The 18,508-nt window shown below is 42.7% G+C and overlaps 1 protein-coding gene across 4 annotated transcripts in view; it reads left to right on the top strand.

Annotated features, from left to right (window-relative positions):
- The window catches only part of SCUBE3 (signal peptide, CUB domain and EGF like domain containing 3), a 190,426-nt gene that overhangs the window by 77,235 nt on the left and 94,683 nt on the right, over window positions 1-18,508 (top strand). For all 4 annotated transcript variants that reach the window (XM_077481428.1, XM_077481425.1, XM_077481426.1 and 1 more), the window contains 2 exons: window positions 10,658-10,792; window positions 11,843-11,965. In XM_077481428.1, coding sequence (XP_077337554.1) covers window positions 10,658-10,792; window positions 11,843-11,965 — 258 coding nt within the window. The remainder of the gene's footprint in view (window positions 1-10,657; window positions 10,793-11,842; window positions 11,966-18,508) is intronic.

Below are 18,508 nucleotides of genomic sequence, written 5' to 3' on the forward strand. Positions count from 1 at the left end.
GGTTGATTTACTAAAGACAAAAAAGGTGTTCACTTTGCAAGGCAGTTTTTTTTCATGGGAATATTCCCTTAGCTTAGTGGATGTGGTGAAAGTTCACTTTGTAAAGAATGCCCCCTAATCATGTACAAGGAAAATAAAAGTAAAACAGTATTTTTACTTGCACGTGATTGATTAATGGAAGTCAGCGAGCGTCTCCTCATTCACTAACCTAAAGGGAAAATTTTCTTTCAACGTACAAATTCCCTTGCAAATTTGCCATTGGTAAATCAACCACTTTGTCTCTAACAGACTGTGACCAGCATAAGTATTTATTCTTTCTCACTACTCCTGTAACGTAACGTTTAATACTAATGGGAAGAGAGGGGTAGTCATTTCTGGCACCAGCAGAGACCCAGAGGCACATGCCATGCCCTTTTTTACTATTAATATTAAATTTTTCTAAGAATCATTAGTATTGAATTATGAAATTTCATTAATCATAGTTGGCTTTACGTATACCAGTTCGACAGATGGGTTTTGGTATGGCGCCTGAAGGGAACCTAAAGATCTCTATATTCCTCTAACGTCATGTACTGTATATGTAGATCTTATTTGCATCATTAATATTTGTACATATATTGCTTCTTTGTAAAGGTAGTCTACTTATTTTCTCCAATCTATTATGCCATTCTTAATTAAGGGACTGCGTGATTTTACTAGCATTAAAACCACCGCCTAGGATTTCAGTTCAACAATGTGATTAGAAGTCACATCCCATGCCTGCAGGTTTTCTCTATCCAAATATCCTTAGGAAACTGTAATTGCCAGCTTAGATGTTTGATATGATGCTTTGATCTCACCAGAGGTTTGTGTTTGATCTGTTTACTTATTAAGAATTTGCAAATGTTACTTTTTATTTAGCAATCAAAGTGTATTTGGTATTGTGGCATTTAAGCAACAGACATGTCATATAAACTCAAAGAAATTAATTCATTTTGTTTAATTTATCAGAGGATGGGAACATACAGGATTTGAGGGGATAAGGTGATGCTACTATGTGTAATCGGATATATACTGTAAGTCCTTCACAAGCTGTCATATTTAGGTTATAGATAGATTTTATACCCACCATGCATATGGTCATTTTAGAAGCTTTCTATCAGATTTTGATATTTAGATTATCAATGAATTCCCATAATGTGCAGGGATTTCATATCACTCCCTGTTTTGGCTATGAAAAGTTGTATCATACCATAATTTTATTTTCCTGGTGTCTATCCATGGCAGCATACATGTGATAGTGGCCCCACCTACTTCCGCCCACAGGACCAGTGCATAGCCAAAAAGAGTTAACACCCACACAACATCCTATTCCCTGTACATCGCTAGGAACCAACTGGGTTCTGCCATGAATAGACACCAGGAAAATAAAATTACAGTACGTATGATACAATGGCAGCATACATGTGATAGATCAATAACTAGCTTCCAGGGTGGAAAGCTTCAGCAAATCCTATCATAAGAAAGTGAGTAAGCTACTGGCTTCACGCTAAAAATACTAAAGACAGCTGTAGTGAGGACTACTAAGCCCATCAGTAGAGCTGAAAGAATGTACCATATTAGAGCCTGGTTGGCTTTCCTACCTGTCATGCTTCCTGACACCTCTGAATAAGGTGCCCACGATGTCCAGATGCTGCTGGAGGAATGTACAGCAATTACTTTCAGTGGTTGGAGCCCAGCCATATAGCAGGCCCGGCTCTCTTTGACACACAATTTTCAATTCCACCATTCCGTATATAAAAGCGCTTGCCCATGGTGTATGAGACTAGCCTAGTTCTGAGGAAGGGGGTGTGCCCCGAAATGCGTTAGCTGTACCCCGTGTTCTGTGCATGTCCATGAAGTGTTTTTATGGCCTTTTGTTAGTTACATTTTGTGAGTACCCACTTTTATATAAAACATTTTTGTTATTAAATTATCTATGGTAATGCACTAGGTGTGCGCGCCTTCCATTTTTGTTTTAAAAGTAATGTTAATGTTATAGTTTGTTTTACCTGCAGCTGTTATGCTTGCTTTTACATCTGACTATGGATAGTTGATACGCTTATAGATGCATATGTGTCCATGTTTAGCTTATCCCAGATGCAGCGGGGAGCAGAGAATGCCCCCCCCCCCTTTTTTTGTGCCCTCGCTCCCCAGTCAGCTGGCTGCTAGGGGAGCTTGAGCACTATGTGGTCAGGTGATATAGTCCAACCATGAAGGTATACTTTATTGTCTTGTTTGCCTTACGGAATTTCCTCCCTGTCCCTGAAAATTGTTCTCATTTCCCTCCTTTTCCTGCTACTCATCTTTTTTCTTCTGAGGTCGGGGGGCCCTGCAGGGCCCCATGTCTCCTTTCACTGATCTGTCCTTTTATTCCAGATGGCCCCCCAAACATCCTGTCCCTCATTTTCAAGGGAATTAATTCTCCTCACAAGCGGGTTAAAGCAGGGGTAGTAGCCCTCCAGGAGACTCATTTTTCAACCCGTACAACCCCTAAATTCTTCAGCTCCCATTACCCACAAGTGTTCCCTGCCTCTGCGGTTACCAACACATTGGTGTATTACTGGCTTTCCACCACACTCTACCATTATTTCTCTTGCCGAGATTAAAGACCCTGAGGGATGCTATATCATCCTAGTGGGTCTCCTACTGGAAGTTAAAACAACATTTGTGTCATACTACGCCCCAATGATAATCCCAACCCTTTCTTCGCTCACCTCCTGCATGTCATAGGAGCTCATTGTAAAGGGACTTTATTTATGTGTGGCGACTCCAATCTAGTGCTCCACCCACATTCAGATAAACCCCATATGCTTCGGAGTCACCTTCTCCTTCCCTGCGGTTTCTCAAACGGCTTCAACAAGCTTCCCTGCTTGACTCCTGGAGAGAATGTAATCAATAAAAAAAGAATTATACGTTTTACTCCTACCCACACAAGTCCTTCTCCAGGATAGACCATATCTTTATCCCAGTGGCATCCTCACCGATCATGCTGAGTTCCTGTATTCATCTTATCCCATGGTCTGACCACTGTGCAGTTATCACCACTGTTTCATCCCTAATCCTCCAATCCAGAGACCGGACCTGGTGTAGGAATGATGCACATCTATCTAATAAATCCTACTGCTTCGATATACAACTCGCTATCTCTTATGCCGCGTACACACGATCAAACAATCCGGTGGAAAAGTCCGGCAAACTCAAGTCCGCCAAACAATCCCCCCGTGTGTAGCCTCCGCCATACTTTTTTGACCCGAAAGTACGGCGGACTTAGAATGCTGTGTTGCACATCAATCTGCCCGCCGTACTCGCATTTCGGCAGACAATCCGGCCGTGTGTGTGCCAGTCCGCCATACTTTTGAAATGAGCGGACTTTTCCCGCCCAGAGAAAAGTCCGCTCATTTCGAGCGGGTCTCCAGGTAGGCGGGGCCCGCGAAGGAGACGTCGCTGGCCCCGCCGTCTGGTATGGACTTAAAGGGGAACCCCAATGCCGAAAAAATCGGCGTGGGGGTCCCCCCCAAGTCCACAACAGACCCTTGTCTGAGCACGCAGACCCCGACAACCAACGGCCAGGGTTGTCGGGAAGAGGCCCTTGTCCTCATCAACATGGGGACAAGGTGCTTTGGGGTGGGGGGGCCGCGCGGCCCCCCCTTCCCCAAGGCACCCCCCATGTTGAGGGCACGTGGCCTGGTACGGCTCAGGAGGGGGGCGCTCGCTCGCCCCCCTTTCCTGGCCGGCCGGGTAGCGTGCTCGGACAAGGGTCTGTTGTGGACTTGGGGGGACCCTCACGCCGATTTTTTTCGGCGTTGGGGGTTCCCCTTTAAGTCCATACCAGGCGGCGGGGCCAGCGACGTCTCCTTCGCGGGCCCCGCCTACCTGGAGACGCGCTCGAAATGAGCGGACTTTCCTCCGCGTGTGTGGGCGAGTCCGTTCACTTAGAAAGTACGGCGGACTTAGTACGGCGGGCTTAGTACGCCGTATTAGTCCGCTGAAAAAGTGCCGTGTGTGGGCAAGTAGCCAGTTCGGAAATTTCAACGGACAGTCTGGCGGACGTCCGCCAGACTAAGTACGTCGGACAGACGGCTACGTGTGTACGCGGCTTTACATAACGCCATACCAAATATTTCACTGATTCTTTTATGGGAAGCGCATGAAACGGTTATCCGTGATACCTGTATTTCTGTTTCCACGCACCTTCAGCGAGACAAACAAACTCAAATTACAACATCTGGAAGCCGATTACCACCACCACTTCCTCCAATTCCAATCTTCCCCTTCTGAACCTAATAGACTCCGACTGGAGAAAGTGAAGGCTGAACTGGACCTGCTTCTGGCTGAGTCAGCAGACAAGACCATTCGTAGATCCTGCCTCACAATTTACACTAGGGCTAACAAGCCTGACACCTTTCTAGCTATGCGGCTTTGTCAGCCAGAGCAGGTTTGCGCGCCTATCAGACAAGTTGGCTAAAGATGTTTATTCTAATCCCGTTAAGGTACTTTCTGAATTTCGCAGGAGACTGGCACATTTATATGAAGCTAAGGCTTCTTTTCCTTTAAGCCAGGCTACATAGTCACATACTTAGGTTATAAAAAGACACAAGTCCATCCAGTTCAACCACAAAAAAAAAAATAGTAATAATAATATCATACAATCCCATATACCCAATTCTATACCCACAGTTGATCCAGAGGAAGGCGAAAATCCCCAGCAGAGCATAATCCAATTTGCTAAAGCAGGGGAAAAAATTCTTTCCTGATCCCCCGAGAGGCAATCATATTTTCCCCGGATCAACTTTACCTATAAATGTTATTATCCAGTTATATTATATACATTTAGGAAATAATCTAGGCCTTTCTTAAAGCAATCTACTGAGCTGGCCAGAATCACCTCTGCAGGGAGTCTATTCCACATTTTTCACAGCTCTTACTGTGAAGAAACCTTTCCTTATTTGGAGATGAAATCTCTTTTCCTCTAGACGTAAAGAGTGCCCCCTTGTCCTTTTTGTTGGCTGTAAAGTGAATAACTCAAAACCAAGTTCACTATGGACCCCTTATATATTTGTACATGTTGATCATATCCCCCCTTAATCTCCTCTTATCAAGAGTGAATAAATTCAGTTCCTCTAATCTTTCCCCATAGCTGAGCTCCTCCATGCCTCTTATCAATTTGGTTGCCCTTCTCTGCACTTTCCCCAGTTCCACAATATCCTTTTTGAGAACTGCTGCCCAAAACTGAACTGCTTATTCCAGATGAGGTCTTACTAATGATTTGAATCTTTATTTCAGGATGTACCTATACCCAAATTGTCCGAAGCCAACAGAGAGTCTATGGAGCGTCCTGTTTCGGTTGAGCAAGTTCTCCTAGCGATTAAGACACTCAAACTACATAAACGCCCTGGACCCTGATCCGTCCCTCTCTAGCACATACTTTAAAAAATTTGCAGACACGTTAGCCCCTCTTCTTACAAACACTTTTAATGCTCTGCTCAAACAACATTCCTTTGGTCGTAACACGTTAACCGCCATAATCGACATGATCCCAAAACCCAGTACTGATAGCACCCTTTGGTCTAATTACATGCCTATCATCTTGCTCAATTTGGATATCAAGCTACTAGCTGAGATATTAGCACTTCATCTCAACCTGATTATTGGGGGGTTAATTCATAAGGATCAGGTGGAATTTATTGTACGAAGCCAGGTCAGCAATAATATACGACATGTAATCCTAGTACAACACTTAGCTAGAGCCTGTAAGATACCAATGCATCTCCTTTCCCTAGATATTAGAAACGTGTTTGACACAGTCTCCTGGTCCTACCTGCATTTTAATCTCCAACAATGGGGCTTTGGTCCAATTTTTTACAGTGGATAGACTCCCTATACAATCAACCACAGGCATATGTCAAGTATTCTGCATTTCGTTCTGACCGTTTCCCTATACGGCGGGGAACCAGACAGGGTTGCCCGCTCTCTCCCCTAATTTTTGCCCTTGTAATAGAGCCCCTGGCAGCCCTGATCAGAACCAATGCTAATATTAAGGGTCTGAAAGTCACTTCCATGACTCATAAATTGTGCTTGTTCGCCAACGATGCCTCACTGTTTATCCCCTCTCCCCAGACAACTCTCCCGAATCTCTTTCATATACTGGATAAATTTGCATTGGTGTCCGGGCTGGAAGTTAATCATTCAAATCAAGGGCCTTCAACATGTCCTTCCCACAATCTGAATTCATCACCTACAGAGCACATTTCCATTTTTATGGTCCGCAAAAATGATCCCTTACTTAGGGATACAATTAACCAGTAAACCTCTACCAGGAAAATTACCTTCCCATGTTGTCTCGCTTATCTTCCTTATTGACTGCTTGGCAGCCACTATGCATTTCCTGGCTTGGGCGCGTGGCGCCTGTCAAGATGACCCTATTGCCTAAACTACTGTACCTCTTTAGAGTTCTACCAGTCATGATTCCCTCTTACTTTTTTAGAGCCATACAAGGTTGCATATATAAATATATCTGGGGCCCCACAAGATCCAGGGTACCACAAACTGTACTGCTGTGCAACAAGCTGGCTGGTGGCCTTGGGGTTCCTAATTTTCAATGTTATTACTATGCTGCCCAACTAGCCCAACTCACACTTTACCATGCAAAGGTGGAAATGCCACTTTGGGTAAGCTTATAAGCAGTTGATATAAACCCCTTAATTGTAAGTAACTTGTTATGGATGTCCAGGTCTGACCGAGGCCCCTTTTCTAACCCTGTGACCCAGCACTCCCTCCAACTCTGGGATTGGTTACGGGGTCCTTTTAAGCTAATGTCCGCATATATCCCTCGACTTTCTTTTGTTAATCATCCAAACTTCTACCCTGCTTTCAGTGACCCAATCTCATTCCAAATAAGAACTTAAGTGGGTTTGAGTCATATATAAGATCTTGTCACCAGCAGTACCCTGAAATCATTCCCTGCTTTACAAGAGCAAGCCCAACGCTCACCCAGGGAGTGTTTTAGGTACCTCCAAATTGCCCACTTTATTCAACCAATTATAAGTACTCATTCTTCTCTAGATATCTCACCCCTATATGAGGGTATATGCAACTCTGATCCACACAGTGCCGGAATTATCTCTCGCCTATATTGTCATCTTACCTCCCTGACATCCAGTATACCATCATAAGCTGCACAGTGGTCCAAAGTCCTGGAGATTGACCGGGATATAAAAGATTGGGATGACATATGGGCCACAACTAAATCATCCTCTCAAAACATTTTAGCACTCGAAACAAATTATAGGGTCCTAATGAGGTGGTATCTGGTCAAGGCAAGGATCTCTAAATTTGTGCCTGGCTATCCCCCTGTGTGTTTCCGAGGTCGTGGCCAGGTGGGCACGCACGCACACATCCGGTGGATGTGTCTGGTTGTACAGAAATTTTGGACAGCAATCTTCGACATGGCTTCAACTTTGCTCAAGGTCCCTTTGGACTCTGATCCATCCCTCGCATCGCTGAACCATGTTACCTTAGACTGTACTGGAGCTCGGTTTCATCTCCTTCTGCAGCTCATGGCCACAGCTAAACAAACGATAGCCAGAGCTTGGAAATTCCCTAAACTTTGTGTCCTGGAGGCTAAAAACAGAATCACTTAAGCTATGATCCATGGCAAAATCAAGGCCACTATTCAAGACAGAATCCCCCAACATCTTAAAATTTGGCAACTTTGGGTGGAACAATTCCTACCCCCAGATTTAAACAGCCCTTCCATCCCTCCCTTCAACATAAGTAACAGGCCTGTATGGCACTCTCGACCTCTCCTATTCTTGTAGCTGTTTTTCCTCTTTTCCTTCTTTTTTTCCTTTTCTACCTATGTCCCCCTTTACCCCCTGGCACTCTAAAACTATTTCTACCCATGATGCCAATAACGCTCCTCTTGTAACCCCTGTTTATTGCATACAATGTATTGGGCATGTGAAATCAATGAACACTCCTTGTTATTCTTTGATGTGTTACCAATAAAAAAATTGAACAGAAAAGGAAATAGGCTGTTGTGTGGGTGTTAGCTCTTTATAGCTATGCATGCACTGGTCCTGTGGGCGGAAGTAGGCAGTGCTAATATCACATGTATGCTGCCATGAAGGCACCCAGAAACAAATTGATTATAGTTTTATCTTTCAGATAAGAATATTGCATGTTTAGTGCATTTACAGGACATAGAATCTTTTTGTTTGTTTTTTGTTTTGTTTAAATAAATTGAACAGTTAAACAACCTGGATTATTGGAAATGGCCAAAGCATTATCAATAAAAATAATAATAATGTAAACTGCTATGTCACCAAAATTAGGGACTTGAATAGAGTGCATTCAGTTTCATCACAGAAAAATATAAAATAATACACTGGGGGTAGTAAACAATACTTGAAGCACAACACATTTACAGCTGTAATAATCTATCCATTAGAAGTTGGGGAGGGGCAATTGTTTGGATTGTTTAGCCAACATTACCAGATATTTTCAAATTTCTTTGGAGAATTCCTATGTCGGTAGTAATTTTTTTCCCTAACAAGTATAGAATTGCCCGCTTGGATCCACTGTGCACATATCGGAATTTGGCAAATAGCCAGAGTCTCGCTATCAATTTTCTTGACAAATATAACAACCAAACCAGCTTTATAATGAGAAGGGGAGTATAGTTCCTCATTGAGGTTGCTCAACAGGCACGTTAGTAAGTCCATAGCCCATTGAATCTGGTAGGTATCATTAATAGTTGAAATAACTTGGTTCCAATATCACACCAGTCTAGTACATCTCCAAAACATGTGAATAAAATCGCCTGGTTGAATCTGACATTCATTTGGGACAGATGGAATTATCTCGCCTACCCCAAGTGTGGAGTTGTACTGGAGTCCTATAAGTTTGATGTAGAATAAAACTGGATCAGGTTATGTGCCGCTGAAACTGATACTAAGGGGCCAGCCTCAAGTATTTGTTCCCATTGATAACTCTCTATGGGGCCAACATCGTTCTACAATTTTTCAAGACATGGTAGCATTCAGATATACATTAATGTGTTATCTGTATTGTCACAATGAGCAACTTGTTCTCTACTAGACATGTGCAGAACAGAAAAATGTGTTTAGTTTCACATATTTTGGTTATGTTACTAATTTTGTTTTGTTTCAGAATTTGTTTGGTGTTGTTTTGGAATTCGTTAAAACATATTTTATCTTTAAATTTAATTTAGTTTTCATTAAAAAAAAAATGTATTATTAATTTTCTAACGACTTCCAAATTTTCAGAACGATTGGAATTCAGATTGGTCGAAAAATTATCAACCAATTTGAATTCTGTGTGATGAATAGCTGGTTGTTAAGCAGTGGGCTGGGAAGCTGGCTGCCGCATCCTTAACAACCGATGACTCATCAGTGGTCAGCAGGCTTCCCCACTGACAGCTGAAATATAAATGAAACAATGCTGGCAATAGAAAATTCTGAAAAGAGAACAGAGTGGGGTCCCCCCCCAATCCATAGCAGACCCATATACGAGCATGCAGCCTGGCAGGAACCCCACTTAAAGTGAAACAATAAAAATGAAAAATTCATTTAAATATAGTGCCAAGAAGGTCCCCTTAGTCTGCCTGTAAAGTGGCACATCTGTAGCATGTATAGAACATGCTTCAGAAAAAAATGGAAATTCTAAAGAAAAAAATGAGTCAAATCACATTTGAATTGACTCATGGTTGAATTTTTTTTTTTTAAACGGCGTGGGGTCTCCCCAAAATCTATACCAGACCCTTATCCGAGCACACAGCCTGGCAGACCAAGAAAGGGGGGGGACATGGGGGTGGATGCTTCGGGGCAGTGGGTTCTCTGCCCCCCCACCCCAAATCACCAGGGGGCTTACCGAATTTGGAACAAACCAAAAATTTGTCTGAATTTGTATTTGGAACAAAACAAATTGCACATGTCTATTCCCTACTCATTGTGTTAGCATTCTCCTCCTTATGTATTAACAAATATACCTTTATAACATACTCTAGCATATTATTATTATAACCGTGTATCTTTTGCAAATGCTGCAATTTTCTTTACCTCTTGATCACCAAAAAAATATTTATGGAAAAGTATCACTACACAGCCATTAATGTGGTGAATGTACCAACACTATTGATAGTATCCAGGATGCTATTATATATCATAGGATAACTTTTTAGAAGTCAGTAGATAATAATAGTGATATAGTAATGTAGATGACAGAGAGTGATGTACTTACACAGCAACTGCTCAATTATATACCGTAAGTACAGTTTTAAAGGTGTAACAGAAATGATACTTTATCATATTATTGTTATAAATATAATAAGACATGACTATAGTTAAAACACAATTTACTGTTAAAAGTTTAGCAAAACTCAGGGTATCTTCTGCTTTTACTACTTAACTAAGAGACACATATATAAAATTATTGTTTTTGAAGATCACACAGAAAATACTTGCCAGTTTAACTGCTCCATCTTGTGCACAAGTCATATTTTCATTATTGTATAAGTAATAACATAGTACATATTAAGGGCCATTACTTCCTTCGCAGGGTTATGATTCATGTTATTAACTACTGTATTATATTGTCCCTTACCCTGTTCTTACAGATTTAGATGAGTGTATGGAAAGCAATGGGGGCTGCCAGCAGATATGCGTCAATATGATGGGGAGCTATGAGTGTCGCTGCCGCGAAGGATTCTTTTTAAGTGACAACCAGCATACATGTATTCAGCGACCAGAAGGTAAGTTTAAAAGGCAATCGAAGGGGGCTGGACTTGCAGGCACAGTCTGAATGCCTAATAAATAGTAGTCACTTCTTTTTAGGTCTAGATAAAAGGAAGGGGACAAAATGCTGCAGATAGCTTTGATATCAGAAGAAAATAAAAGTTTTCTTAAATAAGGTTTTCTTTCCTACCCTGCCAATGTTCCATCCAGCCTGGGCTGTTAACTCACAGATGATAGATCATTACCTGTGGGCACTTGCAGAATACCAAGTTACAGAGCAAAATGATAATTAAATTTTTTCTTTTAATATTCAAACACTTAATTTATTAAATAGGTTATTCAAACTTTTTGAAAAAAAATAAAAGTCAGCAGCTACAAATACTGTAGTTGCTGACTTTTAATAAAAGGGCACTTACCTGCTCAAGGCTCCAGCAGCATCCTCACCCGGGCCAGTTCTTTGCGGGTCTTCGGGTTCGAGCGTCGACATGTTAACAGTGGCAAGCTAGCTCTGACTCCTTGTGGCTTCACAGCCAGCTTCCCACTGCACATGTGCAAGCTGCTCTGCACTTTGTGAATGGTCCCACAGCCTTCTGAGACCTATGGTGTGTTCCAGAAGGTTGCGGGCAGAAAAAAGGGGGGAGAACTTCTGGTGAAACTGCTTAGGCGATCAGAACAGAAGGGGGAGTGGGTACCTGTCAAACCAATGTACCCACTCCCCAACTCAAAAAAAAGTTCCAAAAAAGGGGGGGGGGGGGGGGAACATATCGTGGAAATGACCCTTTAGGGAGAAAGTTCAGATGCTAACTTTCCAGACTCATTCATAAAGCCTGACAAAGGGATCCAACAGATTTTGAAATCTTGCTTCTTTAATAACTTAAGTTAGCCAATAAAAGGTATCACTCAAATTTTCTGCATTAATCTATGGCTAACATGGAACAAGGCTCTACTACTACTTTTACTGTACATACAATTGTTATAGGAAGCTGTTGTATTAAAGTAAAATTTGTCATAGATTTGCTGGTCCTTCCATACTTCTGTAATTTCTCCGCTCTTTCTTTTTTTTTTAGAAGGCTTCCTCTGCATGAACAGGAACCATGGATGTGCACATATTTGCAGAGAAACTGCAAAGGGTGTGTCCTGTGAATGTCGACCAGGATTTGAATTGACAGGAAACCAAAAAGACTGCAAATGTATGTGTGTCTGTCTCTTTATTTACCTAATTTACTAAAAAGTAACATTTATCTTCAGGTAAAACATTACATATTTTAAATGTACCAAAAATGGGAAGGATTAGTTTGCAGCCACTGAGAAAAAAAATAAAAAATGTCTCCTAGTACAGATGTATATCCACCCTAAAATCCATACCAGACCCTTATCTGAGTATGCAGCCCGGCAGGTCATGAAAGGGGGGGACAAGCGAGCGCCCCCCCCCCATGAACTATACCAGGCTATATGCCCTCAACGTTAGGGGGTGCTTTGGGTGGGGGGCTCTGCCTTTTTTCCCACAAATAGAGCTTTCTTTTGGTGGTATTTGATCACCTCTGCGTTTTTTTTTTTTTTGCACTATGAACAAAAAAAGACTGACAGCTTTTGAAAAACAATATATATTTTTTTTTTACTTTTTGCTATAATAAATATTCCCAAGAAAAAAAAATGTCTTCATCAGTTTAGGCCAATACGTATTCTACATATTTTTGGTAAAACATTTTTTTTAAAATAAGCGTATATTGATTGGTTTGCGCAAAAGTTATAGCGTCTACAAAATAGAGAATATATTTACGCCATTTTTATTATTATTTTTGTAGTTTTTTTTACTAGTAATGGCAGTGATCAGCCATTTTTAGCGGGACTGTGGCATTGTGGTGAACAGATTTGACACTTTTGACACTTTTTTGGGACCAGTGACAATATACAGCAATCTGTGCTATAAAAATGCACTGATTACTGTAAAAATTACACTGGCAGGAAGGGATTAACACTAGGGGCGATAAAGGGGTTAAGTGTTCCCTAGGGAGGTGTTTCTAACTGTGGGGGGAGTGTACTGACTGGTACAGAGTACAGAGAGATCACTGTTCCTGATCACTAGAAATAGACGGTCACTCTGTACTCCCCTGACAGAACAGGGATCTGTTTTTTTTAACATTGACAAATCCCCCGTTCTGGCTCTCTGTGGAGCAATTGCAGTTGGCCGGTGGACATCGCAGCAACCGGCCATGCGCATCAGGTCCCCCGCCGCACCTGCTATAGCTGTTAAAGGGACCGCCATACCGGTACGGCGACTTGCAGAAACGAGCCAACCTGCCACAGTATAATGAAGGCGGCTGGTCGGCAAGTGGTTAAAATTAAAAAGCATTGTACCCTGATGTAGATCCATCATCAATCAAAACACCCGCTGCACCGCCGGACATGCTGTGTCAGTGAAGTCACAAGGGGGCGGTGCAACCAGGTGATGTCAACAGGTGGCCTGTCCGTTACCTATTTAAGAACTGTCAAAGAAGGCATTCAGCGGTTAGCCTTGGTTGCGGACATTGTGATTGACAATGGATCTACATCTACATAAAGAAATTGTCAAAAACTGCCTCCTGTCTTTATTTTTGACACTTTTTTTAATGCATGAGTAGGGGTACAATGTATCCCATACTCATTCACATGGGGCGGGCGGCGGGATTTGTGGGCCACCTTTGTATTGCATGAGAAGTGAAAGTAAAGTAGCGCCTGGTATCCAGTAGATGCAGGTTTATCCAGTAGTTGCAGGTAGATAGATGCTCAAATGCTGACTGTAGGTTCAGAGCCCCCAACAGGCCCAAACAGCAGCCCGATGAAGGGGGAGTCTTTAGTCCCCCGAAACATGTTGGCCTCATTTTATTGCTGTGAGTGCAAATAAAATTACTTTAAAACCCGCATCTACTTGATTTTGGGTGTTCCTATACTTTCCCTTCTTCTCAAGCATACGCAGAGTTGACCACAAGACCGTACCCCGAGGTAGCAGCCCAGGCCCTAACAGGGCCCACAACCACTTTTTCCTCAAACCAGGCACGAACCTCTGTAAACAAACCCTTCCTATCTGCCCACACCTTTGCATACCCTACAGCAGTGACTGATCGAGTCAATCCAGTATGATCTACACCTCCCCTCATAAGCCATAAGCCATTGTATTGCAAACACTGTAGTAAAACTCATTAACCCCTTGTAACGCCATTAACCCCTTCACCGTCCCACTAGGTGCATTGGCTCACTCCTCTAACTTGGACACTAATGTCGCGTACACACAATCGGAAAGTTCGGCCAGCAAAAGACCGATAAGAGCTTTTCATTGGAAAATGCGACCGTGTGTAGGCTCCATCGGAATTTAGCTGGTCGAATTCCCGCCAGCAAAAATTTGAGAGCATGTTCTCAATTTTTCCGATGGAAATTTTGATTGTCTGTAGCAATTCCGCAGGGCCCCCCTTCCCCAAAGCACCCCCCATGTTGAGGGCACGTGGCCTGGTACGGCTCAGGAGGGGGGTGCTCGCTCGTCCCCACCCCCTTTCCTGACCGGCTAGGTTACGTGCTCGGATAAGGGTCTGATATGGACTTGGGGGGGCCCCCACGCCGTTTTTCTGGCATAGGGCTTCCCCTTTAAGTCCATACCAGGTGACGGGGCTAGCGAGGTGTCAATCTTGCCAATGGAGGCGGCAACATTGACTTCTTGCGCTAGTCCCGTCTACCTGGAGCCGCGTTCAAAATGAACGTTCATTTCAAAAGTCTGGCAGACTTGCGCCATAGTCCGGCAGATTGTCCGCCGCACCTAGTCCGCTGGAAAAGTCCGGTCGTGTGTGGGCAGGTCCGCTCGTTCGGAAAATCCGGCGGACCTCCGCTGAAAAGTCCGATCGTGTGTACGCAGCATAAGAGTGACTTCACGTCAATTAATCCAAGAAGTTAAGGAAACATGTCAGGCTGAAATCGGAATGTTACACACTGATTTGCACACTGACAGTGTTGGATGAAGACCTGCAGTCAACCAGGCACTCAGTTTCCATTATGTAGACACATCTGTCTAATAAAGCTTCCGTTATTTGGGAGCTAAAGCAACACCTGGAAGATCTGGATAACGGAGCGTTGCAATAATATCAGAGTTAGAGGTCTTCATGAGACTATGCAGGGTGAAGGTTTGAAGCTTGTTCTCCAAACGATTTTCAACAATATCCTGGGTCACCCTCAACACAGCCCATCAAGCTTGATTATTTTTCCCCCTCCCCCTTACCCCCTCTTTTTTTTTCTCTACTCTGCTCTACTCTGCTTCCCCTTCTTCCCTCCTCCTTTTATACCACTCACTCTGGCACCTTTTCTTTATAACCATGTTGGCCCTAGCATTGTGTACCCAATATACAGGTCTTCTTCAGGCAAGCCCTGAAGTTTTGATCATCTGTGGTCCTGTTTATCTGTGTTCTTATCCTGATTTAGTTATTGCTAGAATTTGGATATTTGTTTTCTGCAGTGTTACACTGTTGGTTATATTTATATTGTTATGCATTACCTGGTCTTTTCTAACATTTTTTAATGTTTATAGGTAGGCTGGTAGGGTACTGTCCTGGACTATTTGTATATCCCCCTTGTGGTTTTCTGTCTCAACCTCCTGGTTTTTGGATCCTAGACTCAAACTGCCACTAGGATTCGTTGAGTGACACAGAACAGCACTCCGAGAGTCCCAGATTTCCTCTATTGGGTTTGGATTGGTTTTGGTTCTGTTTATTTCCCTGTACTATTTCTCTGCCTAAGGATGGGCTTCTTTCTCTTTTTTTCTGTCACCCAGTGTGTGGCTTACTCCCTGCTGCTTTTATTCCATTTTGTTGGCCTGTGGGATCTTATCCCGCACCCCATGGTCAGAGCATGGTAGCTGCTGACTATTCCTTTTAAATTTACCACGGCTCAGTTTCTCTCCTTGAATGTCAAAGTGCTCAATTATTTTGCTAATCGAAAACCTCTCTCCAGGAACTTAAGCACCTTAGAGCTGACGTGGTGTCCAGGAAACGCACCTAGATTCCACAGGCACATTTTGCTGTTAGTCATTACCCCTTGGTTTATACTGCACTGACCCCCTAACAGAAAGTCTGCAGGCGTAGCCATATTATTCCATAGGAATGTAAAATTTGTCCTTTCTCACTCTTTTATCGATCCGGGAGGTCATTATATTATACTACATGGCCATCTTTCTGACAGCTTGATAACTCTTGATTTACAATATCCGGCGAGTGACATATCCAACTGATAAGCAATACCTGTTCTTCTCCGCGCCCCACCATGCCCATACTTGGATCAACTACTTCTTGGTTAATATCCCAGTTTTGCAACTTACTTATGATGCCCAAGTGTTGCCAATTACGTGGTCCAACCACTCCCCAATTCTCCTATGTCTTGACTCTTTCATGGCTCCTATCGAACACTGTCACTGGCATCATAATTATTTTTTTCTTAAGTCTGATCCAATGAAGGCTTGCCTACAACAAGCCCTGGAGGACTATTTTTCACATAATTACACCCCGGACACCATTACTGCGACACTCTGGGAAACGGGGCTACTGCATCCAAGAAGCTTCCCTGCTTAATAAAAACACTCAGGTATAACGGCAATTATTGCTGCAGCGTCTAGCTCGCCTCGAGTCTAAACTCCATTATCGTTCCCGTCTATTGACTTTGCAACGAATAGTCAGGCTTAGATCCCAACTGTGGAACCTTGACTTGGAATGAGTGGAAAAGGCTCTGCTCTGTTTACGCCAACAGCTCTATGATAAGAGTAACAAAGCAAACTCTCTCTTGCAAATCAGTTTCGGGATAGGACTTTTAAATCTACCCCCATGTGATTAAAACCCCATCAGATTCCTTGGTGTATGATCCAGAGCAGATTGCTGAGATTTTTGGAGAATTTTATCAGTCCTTATAATCTACAGTGGCTGATTCCCAACACTTCAATTTAGCAAATTTACCACAGCATATTTGGGATTATCTAGCAAAATGCTCTATGCCTACACTAATGATGTCAGATGTTTTACAACTCAATGTTCCAATAATAGTGGAGGAACAGCGGGAAGTCATTAAAACTTTACCTCTCCACAAATCTCCAGGCCCAGGTGGGCTGCCATTCTTTTATCACAAAACATTCTCTACTACATTTATCCTCTATATGCTCACTCTTTTTAATGCTTTTCTGGCAAGTGCCTCAATTCATCCCAATATGTCTCATTCCCATATTGAGGTGTTTCCCAAACCTGGGAAGGATCCTCAAGATGTTTCTAGTTACCATCCAATGTTCTTTTGAATTCCGATTATAAGTATTTTCAGCAAAATATTGGCAAATAGACTGGGAGATCACCTTCTCTCTGGCACGCGCAAGGACCAGGAAAGCTTCATGATGTTTTGCTCGGTGGGTGATAACATCAGAAGGGCAGTTGATATTGTAGACATTCTAACTAAAGTGAAATAAGAAGCACTTATACTGAGCCCTGATGTGGAAAAGGCCTTTGATCACCTTAGTTGGCCTTTTTTATTTGCGGTCTTATGACAGATTGGTATTAGAGGCCCTTTTCTCCGCGATGTCCGGTCTTTATAGGCTAACACTATGGCGATAGTTAAACTCCCTCATGCTTCCTCCCCACCTTTTCTAATATTCAATGGTACTTGTCGCCTCTGCTATTTGCGCTGTGTATTGAACCACTGGGGTGCTTGTTTGTAAAATAGAGTTTTTTATTTCACTGTATGCTGATGACATTCTCCTGACCCTCACTTATCCTCTGATCTCCCTACCAAATATTCATAGAAAGTTTTCAGGAATTTGGCGTGCTCTTTGGCTGCAAATTTAACACCACTAAAACAGAGGCTCTCCCCATAAAACAGAGGCTCTCCCCATAAACATGTCCCAATCCCGTTTGGCTAAACTTAAAGCTACCTTTGACTATAGCTTGAAAGTGGAGGCCCTTAAATATCTTGAGGTGTTCATCACACCCACCTACTCATCCCTTTATAGGCAAAATTCGCCCCCTTTGCATAGGGATACTCTGAATTTTTTCTGCTCCTGGACCACTCGCCACTTCAACCAATCTCTTGTGCTGTATAGCCACAGTGAAAATGATGATAGTCCCTAAACTCTTACATTTATTTGAGATCCTCCCAGTTATGGTACCCGCTTTAGATCTTAAAAAGATGCAATCTGCCCTAATTGACTTCATATGGAATAATAAGAGGCATAGGTTGTTCAGAAAATTGATGTGTACACTCAGATCTCAGGGAGGTTTGGGGGTACCAGACCTTACATTGTATTATTATGCAGCTCACTTTAGACACTTGGCCTCCTGGACTACATTCAGATACATTCAGATCATATAATCGGTGGACGGAATTGGAAAAGCTATGGTCGGCCCCTATACATTCAAATTATTTTCTGTGGGGCTCTCACTATGCAGATTTAGGTACCACTCTGCTAGCTCCCATTCAGTTTACTAAAAATATTTGGTTACTTACTAGAGATAAGTTTCACTTGACCTCTACGAAGTCCTTGCTAACCTCATTCCTTTGTAATCCTAATATTCCTGATAGCCTATTCACCTCTATAGTGCTTCCCTGGAGAACAAATTTTTTATTTAACTTTAGAAATAAAGTAGATCGCTGCTCCCTTCCGCTGCGGCTGCTCTCCGACCTACAGGATAAGCATGGTCTTCCTAACTCCGCGTTCTATAGCTATTTGCAGATTCGACATTATG

This window comes from Lithobates pipiens, unplaced genomic scaffold (genome assembly GCF_037356315.1).
Source record: "Lithobates pipiens isolate NorthernLeopardFrog02 unplaced genomic scaffold, aLitPip1_a1.2 Scaffold_16, whole genome shotgun sequence".
NCBI classification, from domain to species: domain Eukaryota; kingdom Metazoa; phylum Chordata; class Amphibia; order Anura; family Ranidae; genus Lithobates; species Lithobates pipiens.